The sequence below is a fragment of the Symphalangus syndactylus genome, chromosome 14 (genome assembly GCF_028878055.3).
Source record: "Symphalangus syndactylus isolate Jambi chromosome 14, NHGRI_mSymSyn1-v2.1_pri, whole genome shotgun sequence".
In the NCBI taxonomy this organism is placed as follows: Eukaryota; Metazoa; Chordata; class Mammalia; order Primates; family Hylobatidae; genus Symphalangus; species Symphalangus syndactylus.
The window spans coordinates 64,072,122-64,090,565 of NC_072436.2; the positions used below are offsets into that span (position 1 = coordinate 64,072,122).

An 18,444-nucleotide genomic window follows, 5' to 3' on the forward strand; every position below is an offset into this window, starting at 1 on the left:
GATTGTATTGATTTTTATCTGAGTGTATCCGTTGTTTTCACAGTACACACATCTTTAACTGTGCCTTGTCCCTCGAGAGTTTACTTGTGCATTAAGAAATTAAGGAGGGCTGGTCGCAATGGCTCACGCCTATATGTAATTCCAGCACTTTGGGAGGGTGAGGCAGAAGGATTGCTTGAGCCCATGGGTTTGAGACCAGCCTGGGCAATATGATGAATCCCTGTCTCTACAAAAAATTAAAAAATTAGCCGGGCATGATGGTGCGTCCCTGTGGTCCCAACTATTAATATTCGGGAGGCTGAGGTGGGAGGATCCCTTGAGCCCAGGAAGTAGAGGTTGCAGTAAGCCAAGATCAAACCCCTACACTTCAGCCTCGGGGACAGAGCAAGACTCTGTCAGAAAAAAGAGAAATCAAAAGGGATGCTATTCCTTTATAGAAAGCCAATTTTAATGGTGACCTGTTGTGTAGAGTGCCACATCTTATATTAGTTCACAAGATAACCCTCTGCTACTGTCTTTTGGGTGCAGGCGGGTGGAGCAGCTGGTATTGTACATGAAAGCAGCACAGCTGCTTGCGGCTTCTCTGCATCTTGCTAAAGCCCAGATCAAGTCCGGGAAACTGAGCCCATCCACAGCTGTGAAACAAGGTATGGGAGAAGGCAGTGTGTGACTCCAGGGGTTCTTAAGTTGCTCTTTCCCATCACACTGTGAGAGAGCGTCTGATGAGTACCCATTGTTGTTTTTATTTTTCAATATTCTTAAAGGGAAAAGATGCTGTGTTATTAGCTTTTTGCAGTTCAATCGATAGAAGTCAGAAGTGCATTATTCTCAATCTTTTCATATTGAAAGAGATAACATATGAAAGAATCCTATTTCTGGTTCTTTTTTTGAATGATCACATAGTGACACCTCCCCTATATATCAGCAGGAAAGATACATATAACTGTGTCTTTATTTCTGGAGGAAAATTAAAATTAGTTCCCATCTCAATTTTTTTTCAGTTGTCAAGAATCTGAATGAACGATACAAATTCTGCATCACCATGTGCAAGAAACTTACAGAAAAGCTGAATCGATTCTTCTCTGACAAACAGAGGTTTATTGATGAAATCAACAGTGTGACTGCAGAGAAACTCATCTATAATTGTGCTGTAGAAATGGTAACCCTTTCTAAGGTTTAATATTATATAGTACTACTTACCTTTTAAGTGTCTTTTTAATTGAATATCTATATGACAGCTATCCTTTTAAAAGATAATGTCTCAAGTCCCAAGTATTGTGGATTGCCTTCTACTAAAGAAGTAATTGGATTTAAGCAACTCTTAATGTAATTTACTGAATGTATTTTATGTAATTACAAATCCGTTTACCACATTTGCTAGCAGTTTATTACAGCTCTTATTAAACATTGCTGGCATTAGGCATGATCTAATCTTTTTTTTTTTTTTTTTTTTGAGACGGAGTCACCCTGTTGCCCAGGCTGGAGTACAGTGGCACGATCTCAACTCACTGCAACTTCTGCTTCCCAGATTCAAGTGATTCTCCTGCCTCAGCTTCCTGAGTAGCTGGGATTACAGGCACCTGCCACCATGCCCAGCTAATTTTTGTATTTTTAGTAGAGATGGGGTTTCGCCATGTTAGCCAGGGTGGTCTCCAACTCCTGGCCTCAGGTGATCCACCTTCCTCAGCCTCCCAAAGTGCTGGGATTACAGGTGTGAGCCACTGTGCCCAGCCGATCTAATCTTTTTATAGTGTGCATCTAAAAGCATTAGCAGGATCTGTTTCTGCATTTTCTGTTGTTTAAGAAAGTTAGGCTTGATAAAACTCTTAGGAAAAACACTGCTTTATTAATCCATACAAATTTATGTGCTCAGGTCCCACTTACTGATATTGTAGTATAGACACAAAGTAAAACCTCCTTTTCCTATTTTCTGATTTTAATATTGGAAATAATTTGTTTTCTGCCTCTCTTGGGGAAAAATTGCTCTGAAGTATAAATAAAAATAGAGGCTGTTGAAAAAGTAGTTAAGTGGGGGAAAATTCATTAGTTAGCCAATCATATTTTTTTCTTTTTTTTTTTTTTGAGATGGAGTTTTGTTCTGTCATCCAGGCTGACATGCAGCAGCATGATCTTGGCTCACTGCAACCTCCCCTTCCCAGGTTCAAGCGATTCTGCTGCCTTAGCCTCCCATGTAGCTGGGATTACAGGCACCTGCCACCACGCCCAGCTAATTTTTGTGTTTTTAGTAGAGAAAGGATTTTACCATGTTGGCCAGGCTGGTCTTGAACTCTTGACCTCAGGTGATCCACCCGCCTCAGCCTCCCAAAGTGCTGGGATTATAGGTGTGGGCCACCGTGCCCGGCACACCAATTGTATTTCTAACACATTAACATAATAGATCCCCCTTTCCATTTTCTATTTGTCTACTGTGAACTGTGCTGTTATGTTACATCCATGGCCTTATTTTGAAATGTATTAAAATAACCATAGGAAAATAACTTTGGAATATAAATTCTTGACAAAAATAGTATATATCATATTGCTATAAACTATTGAGATGAATAATATGCACTGCATCACTGTATGCTGAGTTGAGACTTCATATGATAAATTATTTTTAGAATTTTGCACCAGAAAAATGTCCTCCATAAAGAATTATAATGCTGTTTTTCCTTCTCAGAATAAAGAGCCCTATAACTTAATAAATTCCTCCTTTCATCCTGGCTGCTTAGTGAGCTTAGAGGCATTAACACTTAGTTATTTTTTTCTTTTTCCTTGTCCTGGCTCTGATCTTCTGTATCCATTTTATTTGCTTTATTGTTAGCTGCTTGAAATTATTTTTTTGAAGGAGAGAGAATAGCCAGGTGCAGTGGCATGCACCTGTAGTCCTAGCTACTCAGGAGGCTGAGGCGAGAGGATTGCTTGAGCTCAGGAGTTCAAGATCAGTCTAGGCAACAGAGCAAGACCCCATCTGTATAAGAATACATAAATACATTTTAAAAATTAAAAACAAAAACAAGATATAGCATATTAACAAGTAAATTTGGATACTGGATTACTGAGAGTTCTGGTACTTAATGATCAAAGAGAAAATCAGAATGTCGATGGGGAAACCCTTGTGAATAATGCTACCATCCCCTCTTTCTGGAGAGCCCCTTCCCACATTTTTCCTCACCTGATTCACTTCTGCTGTTGTTGCTTTATGATTCAGCACAAACAGCACCTCCTGGAAGCTTCCCTTAATCATCTTCTCCTTCCGTAATATAGGTTAGAGGCATCCCCTATGTATTCCGCACCATCCAGTGCTTCCTCCTGTAATACCATGTGTCTCCCTTGGCATTAGAATTGCATTTTTTGCAGGACTGTATCTTCCTCCAGACTGCAAGCTCTCCTTCATTGTAGGCACAGTGCCTGGCACTTTGTAGGTGCTCAATAAGTATCTTTGAATGAATGAATGACTACACCCAAAAATTATTTGGCTAGAAAAAGAAGCCAATAAAGCCAGTAAGTGACTATTAGCATCATTTAATTATATTATTGAAACAAAATCTACTTTAATGAAATTTCAGGTTACCCTTGTATGGAAGTGTGTGTTTAAAATCAATTTATAATGAAGTCATAAAAGAGCCAGTTTAGAAGGGTTCTAGTATGAAATTTATGAAGCATACCTCTGAATACCAGAAGGCTGTGTTTGAAAGCAGAGTGACTTTTTATGAAGTTGCTCTTATATATTGCTCATCCCAAAGAATCTTTGAATTTTATGTAGTTTTGCAGACTGTATCACTTTACCAAAATGTGTTAATTTTAGGTGGATTCCATTGAAAGCTTCATTGCCCAGATGAATGTGTATTTTCTTGGAAAAATTGAGAGAATTGTGTTTTTGCTGACTGGTTCCAGGTTCAGTCTGCAGCCCTGGATGAGATGTTTCAGCAGACCGAAGATATTGTTTATCGCTATCATAAGGCAGCCCTTCTTTTGGAAGGCCTAAGTAAGATTCTACAGGACCCTGGAGATATTGAAAATGTACATAAATGTAAGTTGACTTACAAAGTAGTGTATTTTTTTTTTTACTTCATTTTAGTTGTCTATCACAGGCATTGTACAGAGCTTCGAGTTTGGAATCCTGCCTTGGTTTGAATCGTGGCTTTCCAGCCTTGAGCAAATCACTGAGCCTTTGTGTGGCCTCGGCTTCTTTTTCATAAAATAGGAGTAGGGCCAGGCACAGTGGCTCACGCCTGTAATCCCAGCATTTTGGGAGGCCAAGGTGGGCGGATCACCTGAGCTCAGGAGTGCGAGACCAGCCCTGCCAACATGGCAAAACCCTGTCTTAAAAATACAAAAATTAGCTGGGCATCATGGCGCATACCTGTAAGCTCCACTTCTCGGGAGGATGAGGCAGGAGAATCGCTTGAACCCAGGAGGTAGAGGTTGCAGTGAGCTGAGATTGCGCCACTGCACTCCAGCCTGGGCGACAAAGCAAGACTCCATTCTAGGTAGGTAAGTAGGTAGATAGATACATACATACATACATAGATACATAGATAGATACATACATAGATAAATAGATGCATAGCTAGATAGATACATAGATACAGCAGTGCCTGCCTTGCAGGGTTGTTGTGAGGATTACAGGTGATACATGAAAAGCACTGGTGACTGCGTAATTCATCTTTAGATTTCTACGCTGTGTTACTTTGTTGGCAAGTGTTTGTATATGTAGGAGGACTTTATTTTTATTATTAAATGTAACTGTTTTAAGCCTCATGGGCTTAGTGACTGAAGAGTCCTGTGAAACTTCTGTGTACTACAGACTTTGTATAGATAGCAGAGTGGAGATTAATGGGATACCAGGATGTTATTACTTATCACATACAAGCCCAATAATCTGGCTTTTTAGGCAGAGATGGTGGACTGGTTGGAGTGTATGCGGTCCTGCTACATTTTGAGTAGCCACAAGAGGATGGCAGTTCTAAGATTATTTGCATTTATGAGCAAGCTAGCCGATGTGCTTACCTAAATTTTACCACTTTGCAGCACTAAGCTAGAAGTCATAACTATTACCAAGCAGAAAGAAGAAAACATACTCAGAACTGTTAAATTTGGGGCAAAGATAGAATAGAGATGACAGTATAGTGATTTTTTTCATTAGTTCTTCATTTTTGTTATTTTATTTCTAGATAAATGTAGTATTGAGAGAAGACTGTCAGCGCTCTGCCATAGCACCGCAACCGTGTGAGCAGCAGCCTCATCCCATGGACCGGTGGTGGGAACGTGAGGTGATGCCTTTGGGATTACAGCTTGAGTTTTGTCACCCCATCCCCAGGAAACTAGCTTCTTAACTGGTGACTACCAAAGAACAAGCAGTGATTTAAAAAAGGAAAAACAATCCAAAAACTACATATTTGTTGGAAATCTGCCTTACTGGAGAAAGTCACCGTTTCCCTTTTTCTTGTAGAAGCAGGAGCAAGAATGTTTGGCTCCCAGTTTGGACTTGGTGAATAAATGTACCTTAGAACTAGGATAATCGGGTACAGTTATTCTTAAAGATAATTAAAAATGAAACAAAGTGAGTGCTTGTCACTGGGTTCATCAGAGCAGTGTGTGAAATTCCATGTGTTTGCTGAGGTATAAAGGTAAAAGTATTCACCCCTCATCCAGGCAGTTTGATATTTGGAGTAAGTTTGTTTAAATCTGAGCATGCATCTTTAAACAGCTCAGGAAGAAATAGCTTAAGAAGAAGTGAAACATGGATCTTGGAAGAAATTTTGAAATCTTCAATTTGATCCTAATATGGACACATGTTAATCTTCCAAAATCTTTCATATTGCGCTAATTTATTAAAACAACTGTGTATTGGATTTTGTAATTTAACTAAGGCACAATGGACTTGTTTAAAATATTTTACTTGATTGTATACATATACTCTTTCCAGAATTCACATGTAATCTCCAGTGAACTTTTAAGTGGTTAAAACTTGTATTCATGTGAACCTTTGCACACTTTTTTTTTTTAACTTCTTCATCTACACCTACAGATTTTCTCAGTAATGTTTTTGTTAGCTTTTGGTTCCATTTTTTATTGTGCATGCAGAATGTACATTGATGCCTGTGACCTTAGGTTTATTAAAGGCTAGGTTTATTTGGGCAGCATTAGAAACAAAATCATGGATCAAGAGATACTCTTGATCATTTGAATAGGGCCAAAACAAAGTTGGTGACCTAAAGGTTTGTTAGTGATGTGGAGTTCCTACATGCAGTGAGTGGAAAATGAAGTTCGTTTTCTCTTAGGAAAATGGGCAGCTGTTTTCTGCCTAATGTGTATTTTTCATGTTAATCCTGACAGTTCACCAAATAGCTAGTCATGGAGAATGCAGGCAGTTAATATCCCTCCAGGAATGGCTCCTACGTTGTGTATTATTTGGTTTCTTTTACTTACCTGCTTGAATACTGGAATAAACCATTCACCAATTTTAATCCTTTTATTTTAATCCTTTTAAATAAAATAATCTGAACTCTTTGACAAATTGCACAGAGCTCTTTGGCATTAATCTAATTTTAATGTACTGATAAAAACAAACATGGTTTTCCTTTACTTTGACAAAGTAATGTAATTTTTACCTTATTTATCTGTATGAAATTCCAGTAGTAATTTGAACGTTTATTTATATGACGTTTGTATTTTTAGGTCTTTAATACAGTGTTTCTACCTCTCATTTGTAACTGCATGCATTATTCTTGAAACTAGGTAAAACTCACTGAATTGTTGTGTAATAGCCTTTTTATTATTGCCTGTACAAATGTATATTAAGGTAAAATAAAACTGACAAAGTGTTTCTAGGGTGTAGCTGGGTACATATTAAGTGGCTTGTTGAGCCAGGTACTTCCTTAGTGAGTTTAGAGACTTGGCCGTGAATATCCTTTGTCCTGCCCCAGGATTTAGATCTCGGCCACTGTCATGCAGGCTTCCAGGAACATAGACTGTTTACCTCCACAACCCTATTTGTTATTAGTGATACTTTATTTTATATAATATTTTTTATTCACAGTGAAATTTCATTCATGTTCTTTCAGTTATCACCTGTGTTATCTCAGTTGTAGGCTTATTCTATCCTCTCCTCTTCCTCTCCCATTTCTTTTTTAACACAGGATGAAACAGGTTCAGAGAGGGGAAGTGATTGGCCTAAAGTCAGGAACTAGGCAAGTGGTCAAGCCATGCTTTGTGACTTTCAAGTTAATTCTTCTTGTTCTTGTATGTTAAAGGTCGTGGGTAGATGGTGTGTGTGAAACAGTGAAGTCTCAACAGCAGAAAAGAACAAAATGTAAATTCATGAATAATGGTTCTGGTTATACTTCCATTATCAAGCCTAATTGTTTTAAGAGATTTTGCCTTGAGTATAGCAATAATAAACAAATGCTTTATGTTTCCCTGAGTATTTTAAAATTTCATATCGTGTTTCATAGAGTGGAAATGTACCAGTTCATACATTCATGGGTTGACACCTGTATTCAAGCCATAACCTGGAAAATTGCTGACCAGCTATTCCTACTCTAAGGGTTTGCTTTAATTATACCCTCCACTGGACTATATATATAGAGAGAGCCTGTGCTCTATATAGTTGGTTTCCCACAGTCCCTGTCCCCTCCTTCCATTGAGAGAAGTAACCAAAGCAACAGTTGTTCTCCCTCGCTGGAGTGGTGAATAGGAGCTGGGAGGAGGGGACTGTTAGGGTCGGGCTGCCTCAGTCTCCACAGTAATTAGGAGGAAATTGAGTTGGATACAGTGGACATGAGGCCTGGAATGGGTACCCCAAACCCACGCATCTTAGAGTGTCTGAATCCCCACCCCTCCTTCTGCATGCCAGGAGTTCTCTGTGCAGCCATCCTATGACTGCTTCAGTCCAGAGAAGGATAGCATCCGTCCCTCCCTCCAGCTCGCCTCTGCTGAGGCTTTCTCCTCTCCACTCAGCTAGCTATTTGCAACAGCTCTCCTGGCACTTGTCTGGGAATATCAAGTTAAAAATTATAACACCCAATTTTGATAACTTTAGTTGAGAGAAACACCCTCTAGTGAAGACTGGTAAGTAACTTAGTGCCCATAGTCCCATGTCCCTTTGTCTCCACTAAGAGGAACTACCAGCCCAGCAGTTCTGCCCTCACTAGAGTCCCGTCTAGGAGCTTGAGGGGATTTTTAGGGCTGGACTGCCTCAGTCTGCACAGTAATGAGTTGGACACAGTGGACATGAGGACCTGTACTCAGATATCTGAAGAATCCATATTATTTTTTTGTTTGAGACGGAGTCTGACTCTATTGCCCAGGCTGGAGTGCATTGGCGCAATCTTGGCTCACTGCAACCTCTGCCTTGCAGGTTCAAGTGATTCTTCTGCCCCAGCCTCCCAGGTAGCTAGGATTACAGGCATGCGCCACCACGCTCAGCTATTTTTTGTATTTTTAGTAGAGATGGGGTTTCACCATGTTGGTCAGGCTGGTCTTAAACACCAGCCTTGGCCTCCCAAAGTGCTGGGATTACAAGGGTGAGCCACCGTGCCCGGCTGAAATCCTTAATGTTTTTTTTTTGTTTTTTTTGAGATGGAGTCTCGCTCTGTCACCCAGGCTGGAATGCAGTGGCACAATCTTGGCTCACTGCAAGCTCCGCGTCTGGGGCTCACGCCATTCTCCTGCCTCAGCCTCCCGAGTAGCTGGGACTACAGGCGCCTGCCACCACGCCTGGCTGATTTTTTGTATTTTTTAGTAGAGGCGGGGTTTCACCCTGTTAGTCAGGATGGTCTCGATCTCCTGACCTCGTGATCCACCCTCCTCCCAAAGTGCTGGGATTACAGGCGTGAGCCACCGCCCACGGGCTGTCCTTAATGTTGATATTAGTGGTTAGCACATGTTTTGGAGGAGGACTTAACACTTTTTTAACTATGCTCCCTCATATTTTCTATAAGCAGTCTTAAATTCTTTCTGGAATAAAGCAAGGTTGATCAATATTCCTCAAGGAGGATTACTTGGCAGGGAGTAGCTACTGCTCAGAGAACTTGGTATTGTTACATGCATCCTGGAAGCATCTGTGCCTATTTCTAGACGGCCTCAGACCACTTTCTTCTGAGTCCTGTACCCTTGAATCTGCAGCCAAGCAAGCTCTTGGGTCCCTCCCAAGTCTCATGTTTAGTAAAGCCCTGTGAGAATAATTTTATTGGGGGAGGAGTCAAGATATTACTTCCCTCACCTGCATCAGAGGAAACCACATCAGAAACAATCCACCTAGAAGAACACTGCAGGAAAACTGACAACTTGCCCTGAGAAATCACAGCCTTGGTGCAAGAGGTGAAGCTGAACTGGTAAAAGATCAAAGTGAATTCAGAGATCAAACTGTACTAGGGAAAGGAGCAGAGGCTGAGATCCTGCTGCCAGCGTGACCTCTCACAGAGTAGCCCAGCAGAGGCTGTGCAGAGATGGCCAGAGCCAGGACCCAGCCCTGCAGAGCCCCTGGGCACATGTGGTCCCGAGTGAAGCTGTGCCTGTTGCTCTGAACAGGTGGGATCAATCTGTAGGTTTTTCCTCTTTTCACAGAGTGTGGCTCTCCTTAGGTCTGCACTCCCTCTCTGCGCAGGGCGGACCTCCCTGGGCTCTGCTGCATGACCTCCTGTCCCAAAACAGTCGTGCTCTCGGACAGTTAGCTTCTCTCATTAGGAAGTGCCCACATGAACTCTTGTTTATTGGAAACCATGTTCTATGCCTCCTTTGGGGTTTCTGCAACTCAATTTGGCAGGTAGCTTAGTGGTCCACTTGGTCTCAACCTCCAGCTACACCATGTGCAGTTGCATGTTCTTTGGCAAGTTCCTCCCCTCCTCCGAATCTGTCAGTGGGGGAAGAGTGCATGTCTCACAGAGTTGAGGTGAGAAATAAGTTAATGAATATGACATTCTTTGCCCAGCCCTGGCCCATGGAAGGCTCAGCAATACTGTATCCATTGTAGTGGTCATCACTCTGTGGCTCTTCACTGCTCTTGTTTTGTGTTGGGAGGGGGTGGAGAACAATTTGTTCTGTGTTTGTATGGGGCAAGGCCTGTCTTCAGGGCTCTCTCGAACCACATGTGCTCTGGCTGGAGCTTCTGAAAGGACACAGTTCTTGCATAGAAGCTGCTTTCTCCAGCTTGCCCACCAGGCAGTCTGGCTTCAGACATCTATGTTGCCCTTTTAAGTCAATTTGGCTGTTTAAGTGGAATGTTTGTGTCAGTCTGATAATTGTTAATTCATTTGATCCTCATACCAACCCTTACTTGCCTCCTTTTACAGATGGAAAAATCAAACTTGGAAAGTAATTTCCACAAGGAAAAGCCCTACGGCTGGAAAGCGGTGGGAGCAGGAGGCCACACTGGGTGCAGCAGTACCCACCTCCCCACAGGAGCCCCACACTGTCTCACCCTTAGAAAGCCCAAATGCTCACTCCTTTTCTTTCTAATGCATTCTTTCTGATGTACAGGAAGAGGGGAAAGAAGGAAGAGCTTTTCCATTTGGTGCTTCAATGTCTCCTGCTGGACCCATCTTCTGCCTAGTGGAAGGCAGCAAAATTTCAAGAAACAGGTGAGGTTGAGCAGCTTGGTGCAACCCCATGGGGCCTGGAGTTGGAGCTCAACAGCAATGGATTTCAGAGACCACCCTGAAACTCCCAGTAAAAAAGACTTCGGAGACATGTTAATAAACTCAAGCATTTGATCAACCCACTTTTAAGTGTTCCTGTTTGCTTGTTTTTGCATATGGCAGTGAGATTGAGGAGCAGGGAATTGCTTCAGTGGGAAGTGGGAGGACCCTCAAGTCTAGATGTGCCCAGAGGACCCTCCCCCGCCACAGGCCCTGCTGCCTACTGGGGCGAGTTCCTTCACTGATGGCAGTAGACATAGCCCCTTTCTCCAGGAACGCTCTTTAGAGGCTGCGCTGCTGAGGCTGTGTGCGCTCCCGTTCTCACCTTGGCCTGCCCAGCCTAGCGTTCAGTGCCAGTCCCCTTTGGCTTATGCAGGAGGAGGATGGTATGTAGAACCCCGTCTCCAGCCACCAAGTCCACCCAGTTGCTGCCTTCTCCTACCTTCTGTCCTATTGTTCCCATCACAGCCCACATGAGGGCCCTTGTTTACACTGGCACCCCCACCCGCTACTACAGGGAGAGGCTGGGGAAGAAGATAGTGGCTGAGCCTGGCCAGATCTCTGGAAGGCCTCTCCCAAGTCTCACGGGCAATAAAGTGACTTCCTGTCTAGCACATGGATTCCCTTCAGGAAGCAGTGATGGGAACAGCCAGGGCTTCTGAGGGGCCCTGGGTGGCTACAGGTTATTGCTCCACTTCCTCTGGAAAATTTCAGTGAAGATGAAGATGAGTTGATAAACTTTGGAGCTAAACCAAAGATGGCTGATTTAGGAATTCTCATGAGGAGCAGAAAGTGCAGACTGCTAATTCGATATGGAATGCCTTGTGGTTGGAAAATGGATTTAGTTTCTAGTAGAAACCCAGAATATTTTGAGCACGAACAGTTTTGTTTCCATAAATCCCTTTTACATTCGGAGAAAGAAAACAGCACCCCCATACGCCTGTCTCTTGGGGAGAACTTCCCTACAATATGATGAAAGTATGCACAAAAGGTTTGAATACGTTTTAAGTGTTTATAAGATGATAAAGATATATCTGTGGGTGTCCAATGGAATAAGTTTTCCTTCCCTATCTGTAGTGTCTGATGGATCTGGAAAATGGGAATTATTTTAGAAGGTGGGTGAGACTTGTTTGTTTGTTTGAGGCTGAGTCTTGTTCAGTCACCCAGGCTGGAGTGCAGTGGTGCGATCTCAGTTCACTGCGACCTCTGCCTCCCAAGTTCAAGTGATTCTCCCGCCTCAGCCTCCCAAGTAGCTGGGATTACAGGTGCCTGCCACTACGCCTGGCTAATTTTTTTTGTGTTTTTAGTAGGGATGGGGTTTCAGCATGTTGGCCAGGCTGGTCTCAAACTTCTGGCCTTAGATGATCCACCGCCTCGGCCTCCCAAAGTGCTAGGATTACAGGAGACATTTAATTTTATATTCCATAATGCTGATATTTTTCGCCATGAGTTTATATAATTAAAAAAAAATTTTTTTTTTTGAGACAGAGTGTCACTCTGTTACCCAGGCTGGAGTGCAGTGGCACGATCTCAGCTCACTGCAACCTCTGCTTACTGGGTTCAAGCTATTCTCCCAGCTAAGCCTCCCAACTAACTGGGATTACAGGTGTGTGCCAGCACGGCTGGCTAACTTTTTTTTTTTTTTTTTTTGTATTTTTTTGAGATGGAGTCTCACTCTGTTGCCTAGGCTGGAGTGCAATGGTCTCACTGCAACCTCCACCTCCCGGGTTCAAGTGATTCTCCTGCCTCAGCCTCCTGAGTAGCTGGAATTATAGGCGCGTGCCACCACACCCAGCTAATTTTTGTATTTTTAGTAGAGACAGGGTTTCACCATGTTGGCCAGGCTGGTCTCGAACTCCTGACCTCAGGTGATCCACCCACCTTGGCCTCCCAAAGTGCTGGGATTATAGGCATGAGCCACTGTGCCCAGCCTAATTATGTAATTTTTAAAAACAAGGTTTTTTTAAGTATAGGAAAACTAAAAGACTAGGAAAGATTTGCAATAAATTCAACAGATGAAGGGAGGTTAAAGTAGGGGAAAATGTTAGGAGAAAATCCAGAAATTCTCTTTGCTCCTGACAGCCCCATCTCACCAATGGTGAGCAGCAGAGGGACCTGAAAGGGTAGCGGGTTTGAGAAGCCCTGGTGTCCTGTGGGGCCCTGCCACATGCCCTGGTTGCCTCCTGTGTGCGCCCACACTGACCTGGGTGAGACGCCTCGCTCCCTGGGCTTCCCTGTCCTTGTCAGTAAAGCAGAGACAGAAACATACCTTGCCTCTCGGGTTTCCTGCAAGAGTTAAATGAGCTGCCATGGAAAGTGCGCATGGCAGTCCCTGCCTGAGGCTGGCGCGGCCAGCAGCGGGAGTAGCAGAGGGAGGCTGAAAGGACACAGGAGGCCTCAGGATCCACCCTGTTGTTTCTCCTTTTTGGCCATCAGATGTGCTTCCTCTTTGTCACATCTGTATTTTGGAAACATAAACCCTCCTTTCCATGGAACATGTGCTAAAATAACATTTCTTAGAAAAGTTGATCTCAAGAATATATCGTTCACTCAGTAACAAAGGAGTCAGCAGTGTGACAAATGTCAGTTCAAAACAGACATGAAAACTGAGGTCTGTTTTGGAAACAGGATGCTTATTACATAAGTAATTTATGAAAAATAAGTTGCTTATTTTGGTAAAGGTCACAGTTTCCTTTTACATCTATGGTCATAGAAACATTATATGGGTTGTTACAGAGGAAGTCTGGGGCAGGATGGTCCAAGATACCAGGTGTGTAGACCAGGGGTTGGCAAGCTTTTCCTGTAGAAAAATACAAATATTTTAGGTTTTGAAGACCGTCTGGTCTCTGTCACAACTGCAGGAGTCCCACCTTATTCATGAGGTTATGCTCCAAGACCCCCCAATGGATGTCTGAAACCTTGGAAACTGCCAAACCATGTATGTATGCTGTTTTTCTCTATACAGAAAAAAGAAAGGAAGGAAGGGAGGGAGGGAGGAAGGAAGGAAGGAAGGAAGGAAGGAAGGAAGGAAGGAAGGAAAGAAGGAAGGAAGGAAGGAAGGAAGGAAGGAAGGAAGGAAGGAAGGAAGGAAGGAAAAGGAAGGAAGGAAGAAAGGAGGGAGGGAAGGAAGGAAGGAAGAAAAGAAAGATTAATTTTTTCTTTTTCTTTTTTGAGACAGGGTCTCTCTCTGTTGCCCAGGCAGGAGTGCAATGGTGCCTGAACTCCTGGGCTTAAGCCAGCCTCCCACCTCCACCTCTCAGGTAACTGGGACCACAGGTGTGCCACCACATCTGGCTTTTTTTCCCCCCTCATAGAGACAGGATCTCCCTAAGTTACTCAGGCTGATCTTAAACTCCCAGGCTCAAGTGATCCTCCCGCCTTGACCTCCCAAAGTGCTGGGATTACAGGCGTGAGCCACTGCGCCTGGCTGAAAAGACTAAATCTTGATGGAGGATTAAATCTTGTTCCAGAATGCACCCACATCCCTTCCCTGTGTCCTGCTCCGCTGCCCTCTTCCTGTCCTCCGGACCTTGCGACAGCTGACACTTGGAACAACCTGAAAAACCTCCCACATGTCCAGCCATCTGCGGAAGGAACTGACTTCTGTCCCGCAGCTCTTCTCCAAAGGAAGCCCCTCCCTGGGCCTTGGCATCGTCCTTCGTCCCTGGGGGAAAGAATGCCTTTGTCCCCTCTCAGATAAACAAACAGAGCAGCTAGGACATGTGTAGTGCAAGGTGCAGGAACAGTTCCCCAACCTTAGAGAGGCCTGGCCTTCCTTCCGAGGTCACTGGGGACAGCAGGAGCCTGGGACAGCCAGGCCCAATTAGATGGGGGGACGAAGGGTAGCCCCTTCTGCAGATGGATGAACCAAGGCCCAGAGCAGGGAGCATGCCTCCATGCCCATGGAGCCACCAGCTTCCTTGCCTCTTCCCACCCCAACACACACACAAGCTCAGAGCCTCGGGGTTGCACCACGTGGGGGGCACCGTTCACAAGGCCATGTCGGTATAGGCGCCCCCTGGAGTTTTGAGACACGGCAGCCTGCACGAACCATGAGGAGACATCCACACCGCCCCCATGACTCTGGGCCCCCTGTAGACCCCCCTCCACCCCACCTTCCTCCTCCACCCCCACATTGTCAGATCAGAGTCACAGGAAGCAGGGCCAGCAAGTGTGCAAACCAAGAGCCAAGATGGGGAAGTTTATTTTCCAAGAACCATCTAAACACATGGGGAGTATTTTTAGCCCCTGGCTCCCACCCGGATGCTGAATCTAAACAGGGGGCCAAAGAGATGGCCCATTGGGGATAGAGAGCAACCGGCGGAGACAGGTGGGACGGGGTGCTGCGGCCCCCACCCTGCCCCTGGACACAGATGGCTCAGCGGAAGGAGAGAGCTGGCCAGGGGGGCCAAGGAGTTGCAGAGGAATGGCCTCATGTTCTGACAAGTGCCCCTTCCCTCTCTGTGCCTCGGCTTCTTTATCCGTGCCGTGGGATGGATAACGCCACCCCGATGGGATTGCAGCACGACCCCACCTGGCACATGGTAGGCACCCAAAAATGTGCTTCATGCTGTGCTGGGTGCCAGCCAGTGACCCTCAGAGAAGTCAGGTTGTGGGCAAAACCAACAGCCCGTGAGCCTTCCCCAGGCCTGGCCAGCTACAGTGAAGGATTGAAGGCCAGTGTGTGTGTGTGTGAGCACGTGCATGCACACACCCCATGCGGTCACCCACGGGGCATCAGAAATGAATGAAAGGAGGGCTCAGGGGCCAGGCTGGACCCTCTTTGTGAATAAGGGGGTTCTCCTCCCTTGCCCTCAGAGGGAACTGTCTCGGAAGCCAGGCCAGACTGGGCACAGGGAACTCAGAGCCACCATCCCCAGGGTGGGGGTATGCTGGGGGTGGCGGAGGCCACACGGAGGGAGTGAATTTACTAAAAACAGGAAGCTCTTCATGAACACATGCACGTTCACAAGAAGGAATGCCATCAGTGGAGGCCTCTGGAGGTGGGGGCCAGTGCCCGGGGTGAGCTGCCCACTTCTGCGGTGGCTGGCCCTGGTGACTTGGCTGGGAGTTGAGTGCTGGCAGCACCTGCTCTGGCCTCTGGGCCACAGGGAGGGCAGGCAGGACATGGGAGGTGGCCAGAGCCCCAGGCCCTGGACAAGCTGTGCCCGTTCTGGCTCCTGCTGGCCAGGCTTATGATTTGGGGACCAGGGGGACCGGAGGATCGAACACCTTCTGCCTTGGGTTGGAAAGGCCAGGACTTCCGGGTCCTGCTGCCACATTATTCACTAAGGTTGCCTGGAGGGCAGTGATGGGGGTGGGGATGGGGTGCCACTGGGAAGCAGGGAGGGGCCATTCTGACCTCAGAGTCCTGAGCCTTGGGGAGGCGGCTTAGATGCCCTGCAGTCTGTGTGGGAACCAAAGAACAGATTCCAGGTTCTGAGTCCACACACCCCCCGCTGACAGGTGGCCTGCAGTTGCCATGGCAACAGCAATACCACCCCTCCCCCACAGCTGCGTCGTCACCAGGGAAGTGGGGGGGACTTATTTTTGGTCACAAAAGGGAAGATGGAGGGAAAGGGATGAGAGAGGGGAGCAGCCATTTCTCTTCTCCCTGGGCTGACTGGGGGTGGTCAGGGGCATGGAGGGCACACGGTGGGAGAAGGCTTAGAGACCACCTCCTCCCACCAGCTCCCCTCCCACAGCCATCGAGGGATTCTAGAACCAGGTGATGGAATTCCTCAGTGCCTTCCTGGTGGGCACGCCTTCCTGTGAGGCAGCTCTCTACCTCCGGACTCTCAGCCTGCCAGAGGGTTCCGCATACCCAGCCAGGGAAACCTGGGTCCCCCGTTCACTCAGCCAACCCCACTCCAAGGCTCACGAATTCCAAAATCCAGTCCTACTCCCAACGATGATGTCTAAGAGCTGTGGGCTCTCAGTTCCTGGCACCTGGGGCCTGACCTGACTTGGGGACCGCATGGGTCCCCTTCTTTCCTTCTCATTCTGGTGTCCTGGACCCCCTCTCACCAGCCTCCTCCCAGTCTCTCTCCCTCCACTTCCCTTGGGCCACAGCAGGGAAAACAACCCATTAGAGATGTAATCACTGCGGTAGTGGGGACTTTCCTGACAAGTCCCAAGGGACCAGGCCCCATACCCTTGGACAACCCCATGAGCCCTCCCTCGTATCTCACTGCAAACCCATCAGCAGATCAGCTCCTGGGCACTGCGGCAGCCTCCAAACTGTCCCTGCATTCTGCCCTCACCTCTACAGCTCCCCTCCCCACTCCAAACCAATGCTCCCCACCTCACTCTCCTGCCTCCCCTGCCCCTGCTTCCTCCCTCCCTCCCTCTACTCCTCCCTGCTGTTTCTCCAGAAGGCACCCTCCCCCCTGTACCTCAACACTTGCAGTCTCCAGAGGCCTCCGTCCCTGGCCTTCTCCCAGCTGCCCCTTCCCCCAGGGCTTCCCACCTTCCCTGCCCTGAATTCTCTTTTTTCTTTTTTTTTTTTTTGAGACAGAGTCTCTCTCTGTCACCCAGGTTGGAGTGTGGTGGTTCAATCTTGGCTTACTGCAACCTCTGCCTGAATTCTCCTGCCTCAGCCTTCTGAGTAGCTGAATTATGGGTACCTGCCACCAGGCCCTGCTAATTTTTGTATTTTTAGTAGAAACAGGGTTTCGCCATGTTGGCCAGGCTGGTCTCAAACCCCTGACCTCAGGTGATCTGCCCGCCTCGGCTTCCCAAAGTGCTGGAATTACAGGCATGAGCCACTGCGCCTGGCTCCCTGCTCTGAATTCTCTTTCTCCCATGCACTCACTGCCTCCCGATTAGACAATGTGCCTGCTTCATTTATGGGCTGTCTCTCCACTGGAGTTCCTCCTGTGAACTCCAGGAGGGCAGGCATTTTTGTCTTTTATTCTCTGCCATATCCCCAGTGCCTGGAGCATAAATGCTCAACAAATATTTGAGCAAACAAATGAACTTCCTGTCGCCCACCTTGCCTGGGCCATCCCCACACAGAACACCCTTTCACCCCTAGCACAGGGGAGAACGCACAGGGCTGGGGTTGCTGTCATGCAGTCAGCTCTGCCCTAGCCTCTCAGTATGTGGCCTCCAGCCAGCCAAGCAGCCTCTTCTCTCTCACTCAGTTGCCCAGGCTGGAATGCAGTGGTGCAATCTCAGCTCACTGCAACCTTCATCTCCTGGGTTCAAGCAATCCTCCTGCCTCAGCCTCCTGAGTAGCTGGGGCTACAGGTGTGCACCACCACACCTGGTTAATTTTTGTATTTTTTATAGAGACAGGGCTTCACCATATTGCCTAGGCTGGTCTTGAACTGCAGGGCTCAAGTGATTCACCTGCCTCTGCCTCGAAACGTGCAGGGATTACAGGCATGAATCACCATGCCCAGCCCCAGCCTCTTCTTTCTCAGCCTCAGTTTCCCCCTCTATATGATGAAGAGATTAGATTGGAACTCCTCTAGCTTCCGCTGTGATGAAGCTCCAAGATGCCTTCAGCATCTCTCCAAGGTCCAGGTCCCGGTAGAAGGGAGTGGGGTATAGACACAGCATTCACACAGAACGGGAGTGGGGACACCTGGTGGTACCTGCTTGGGACAAATCTCCTGGCCTTAAAGCCCCCGCCCTGCAACAGGGGTGGGTGGAGGGGGACAGGGTGGGGTAGTTGTGGGAGGCTAAAAACACACTTGAGAAAGGTTTCTCCAAAAATATGTCCATATTTTAATCATGCCTAAAGTCCCATTTGGGAAGGCTAAGGACTGGAAGCCGGGAACTTGGAGAGCTGAGG

General features: G+C 46.4%; 1 protein-coding gene and 1 long non-coding RNA gene across 6 annotated transcripts in view; both read left to right on the forward strand.

Moving 5' to 3' along the window:
- The window catches only part of ULK2 (unc-51 like autophagy activating kinase 2), a 104,160-nt gene extending 96,731 nt beyond the window's left edge, over window positions 1-7,429 (forward strand). For 4 of the 5 annotated variants that reach the window (XM_063617737.1, XM_063617739.1, XM_063617738.1 and 1 more), the window contains 4 exons: window positions 529-647; window positions 1,002-1,159; window positions 3,898-4,033; window positions 5,178-7,429. In XM_063617737.1, the coding sequence (XP_063473807.1) occupies window positions 529-647; window positions 1,002-1,159; window positions 3,898-4,033; window positions 5,178-5,236 (472 nt within the window). In that variant the 3' untranslated portion in view covers window positions 5,237-7,429. Of the gene's footprint in view, window positions 1-528; window positions 648-1,001; window positions 1,160-3,897; window positions 4,034-5,177 lie in introns of those variants that run through there. The other variant, XR_010115635.1, reaches the window with a different exon arrangement.
- Window positions 7,430-13,512: 6,083 nt separating this feature from the next.
- On the forward strand, window positions 13,513-14,271 carry LOC134732463 (uncharacterized). The gene is made up of 3 exons (XR_010115652.1): window positions 13,513-13,581; window positions 13,822-13,903; window positions 14,114-14,271. It is a non-coding gene; the product is annotated as an uncharacterized lncRNA (long non-coding RNA).
- Window positions 14,272-18,444: the final 4,173 nt, after the last annotated feature.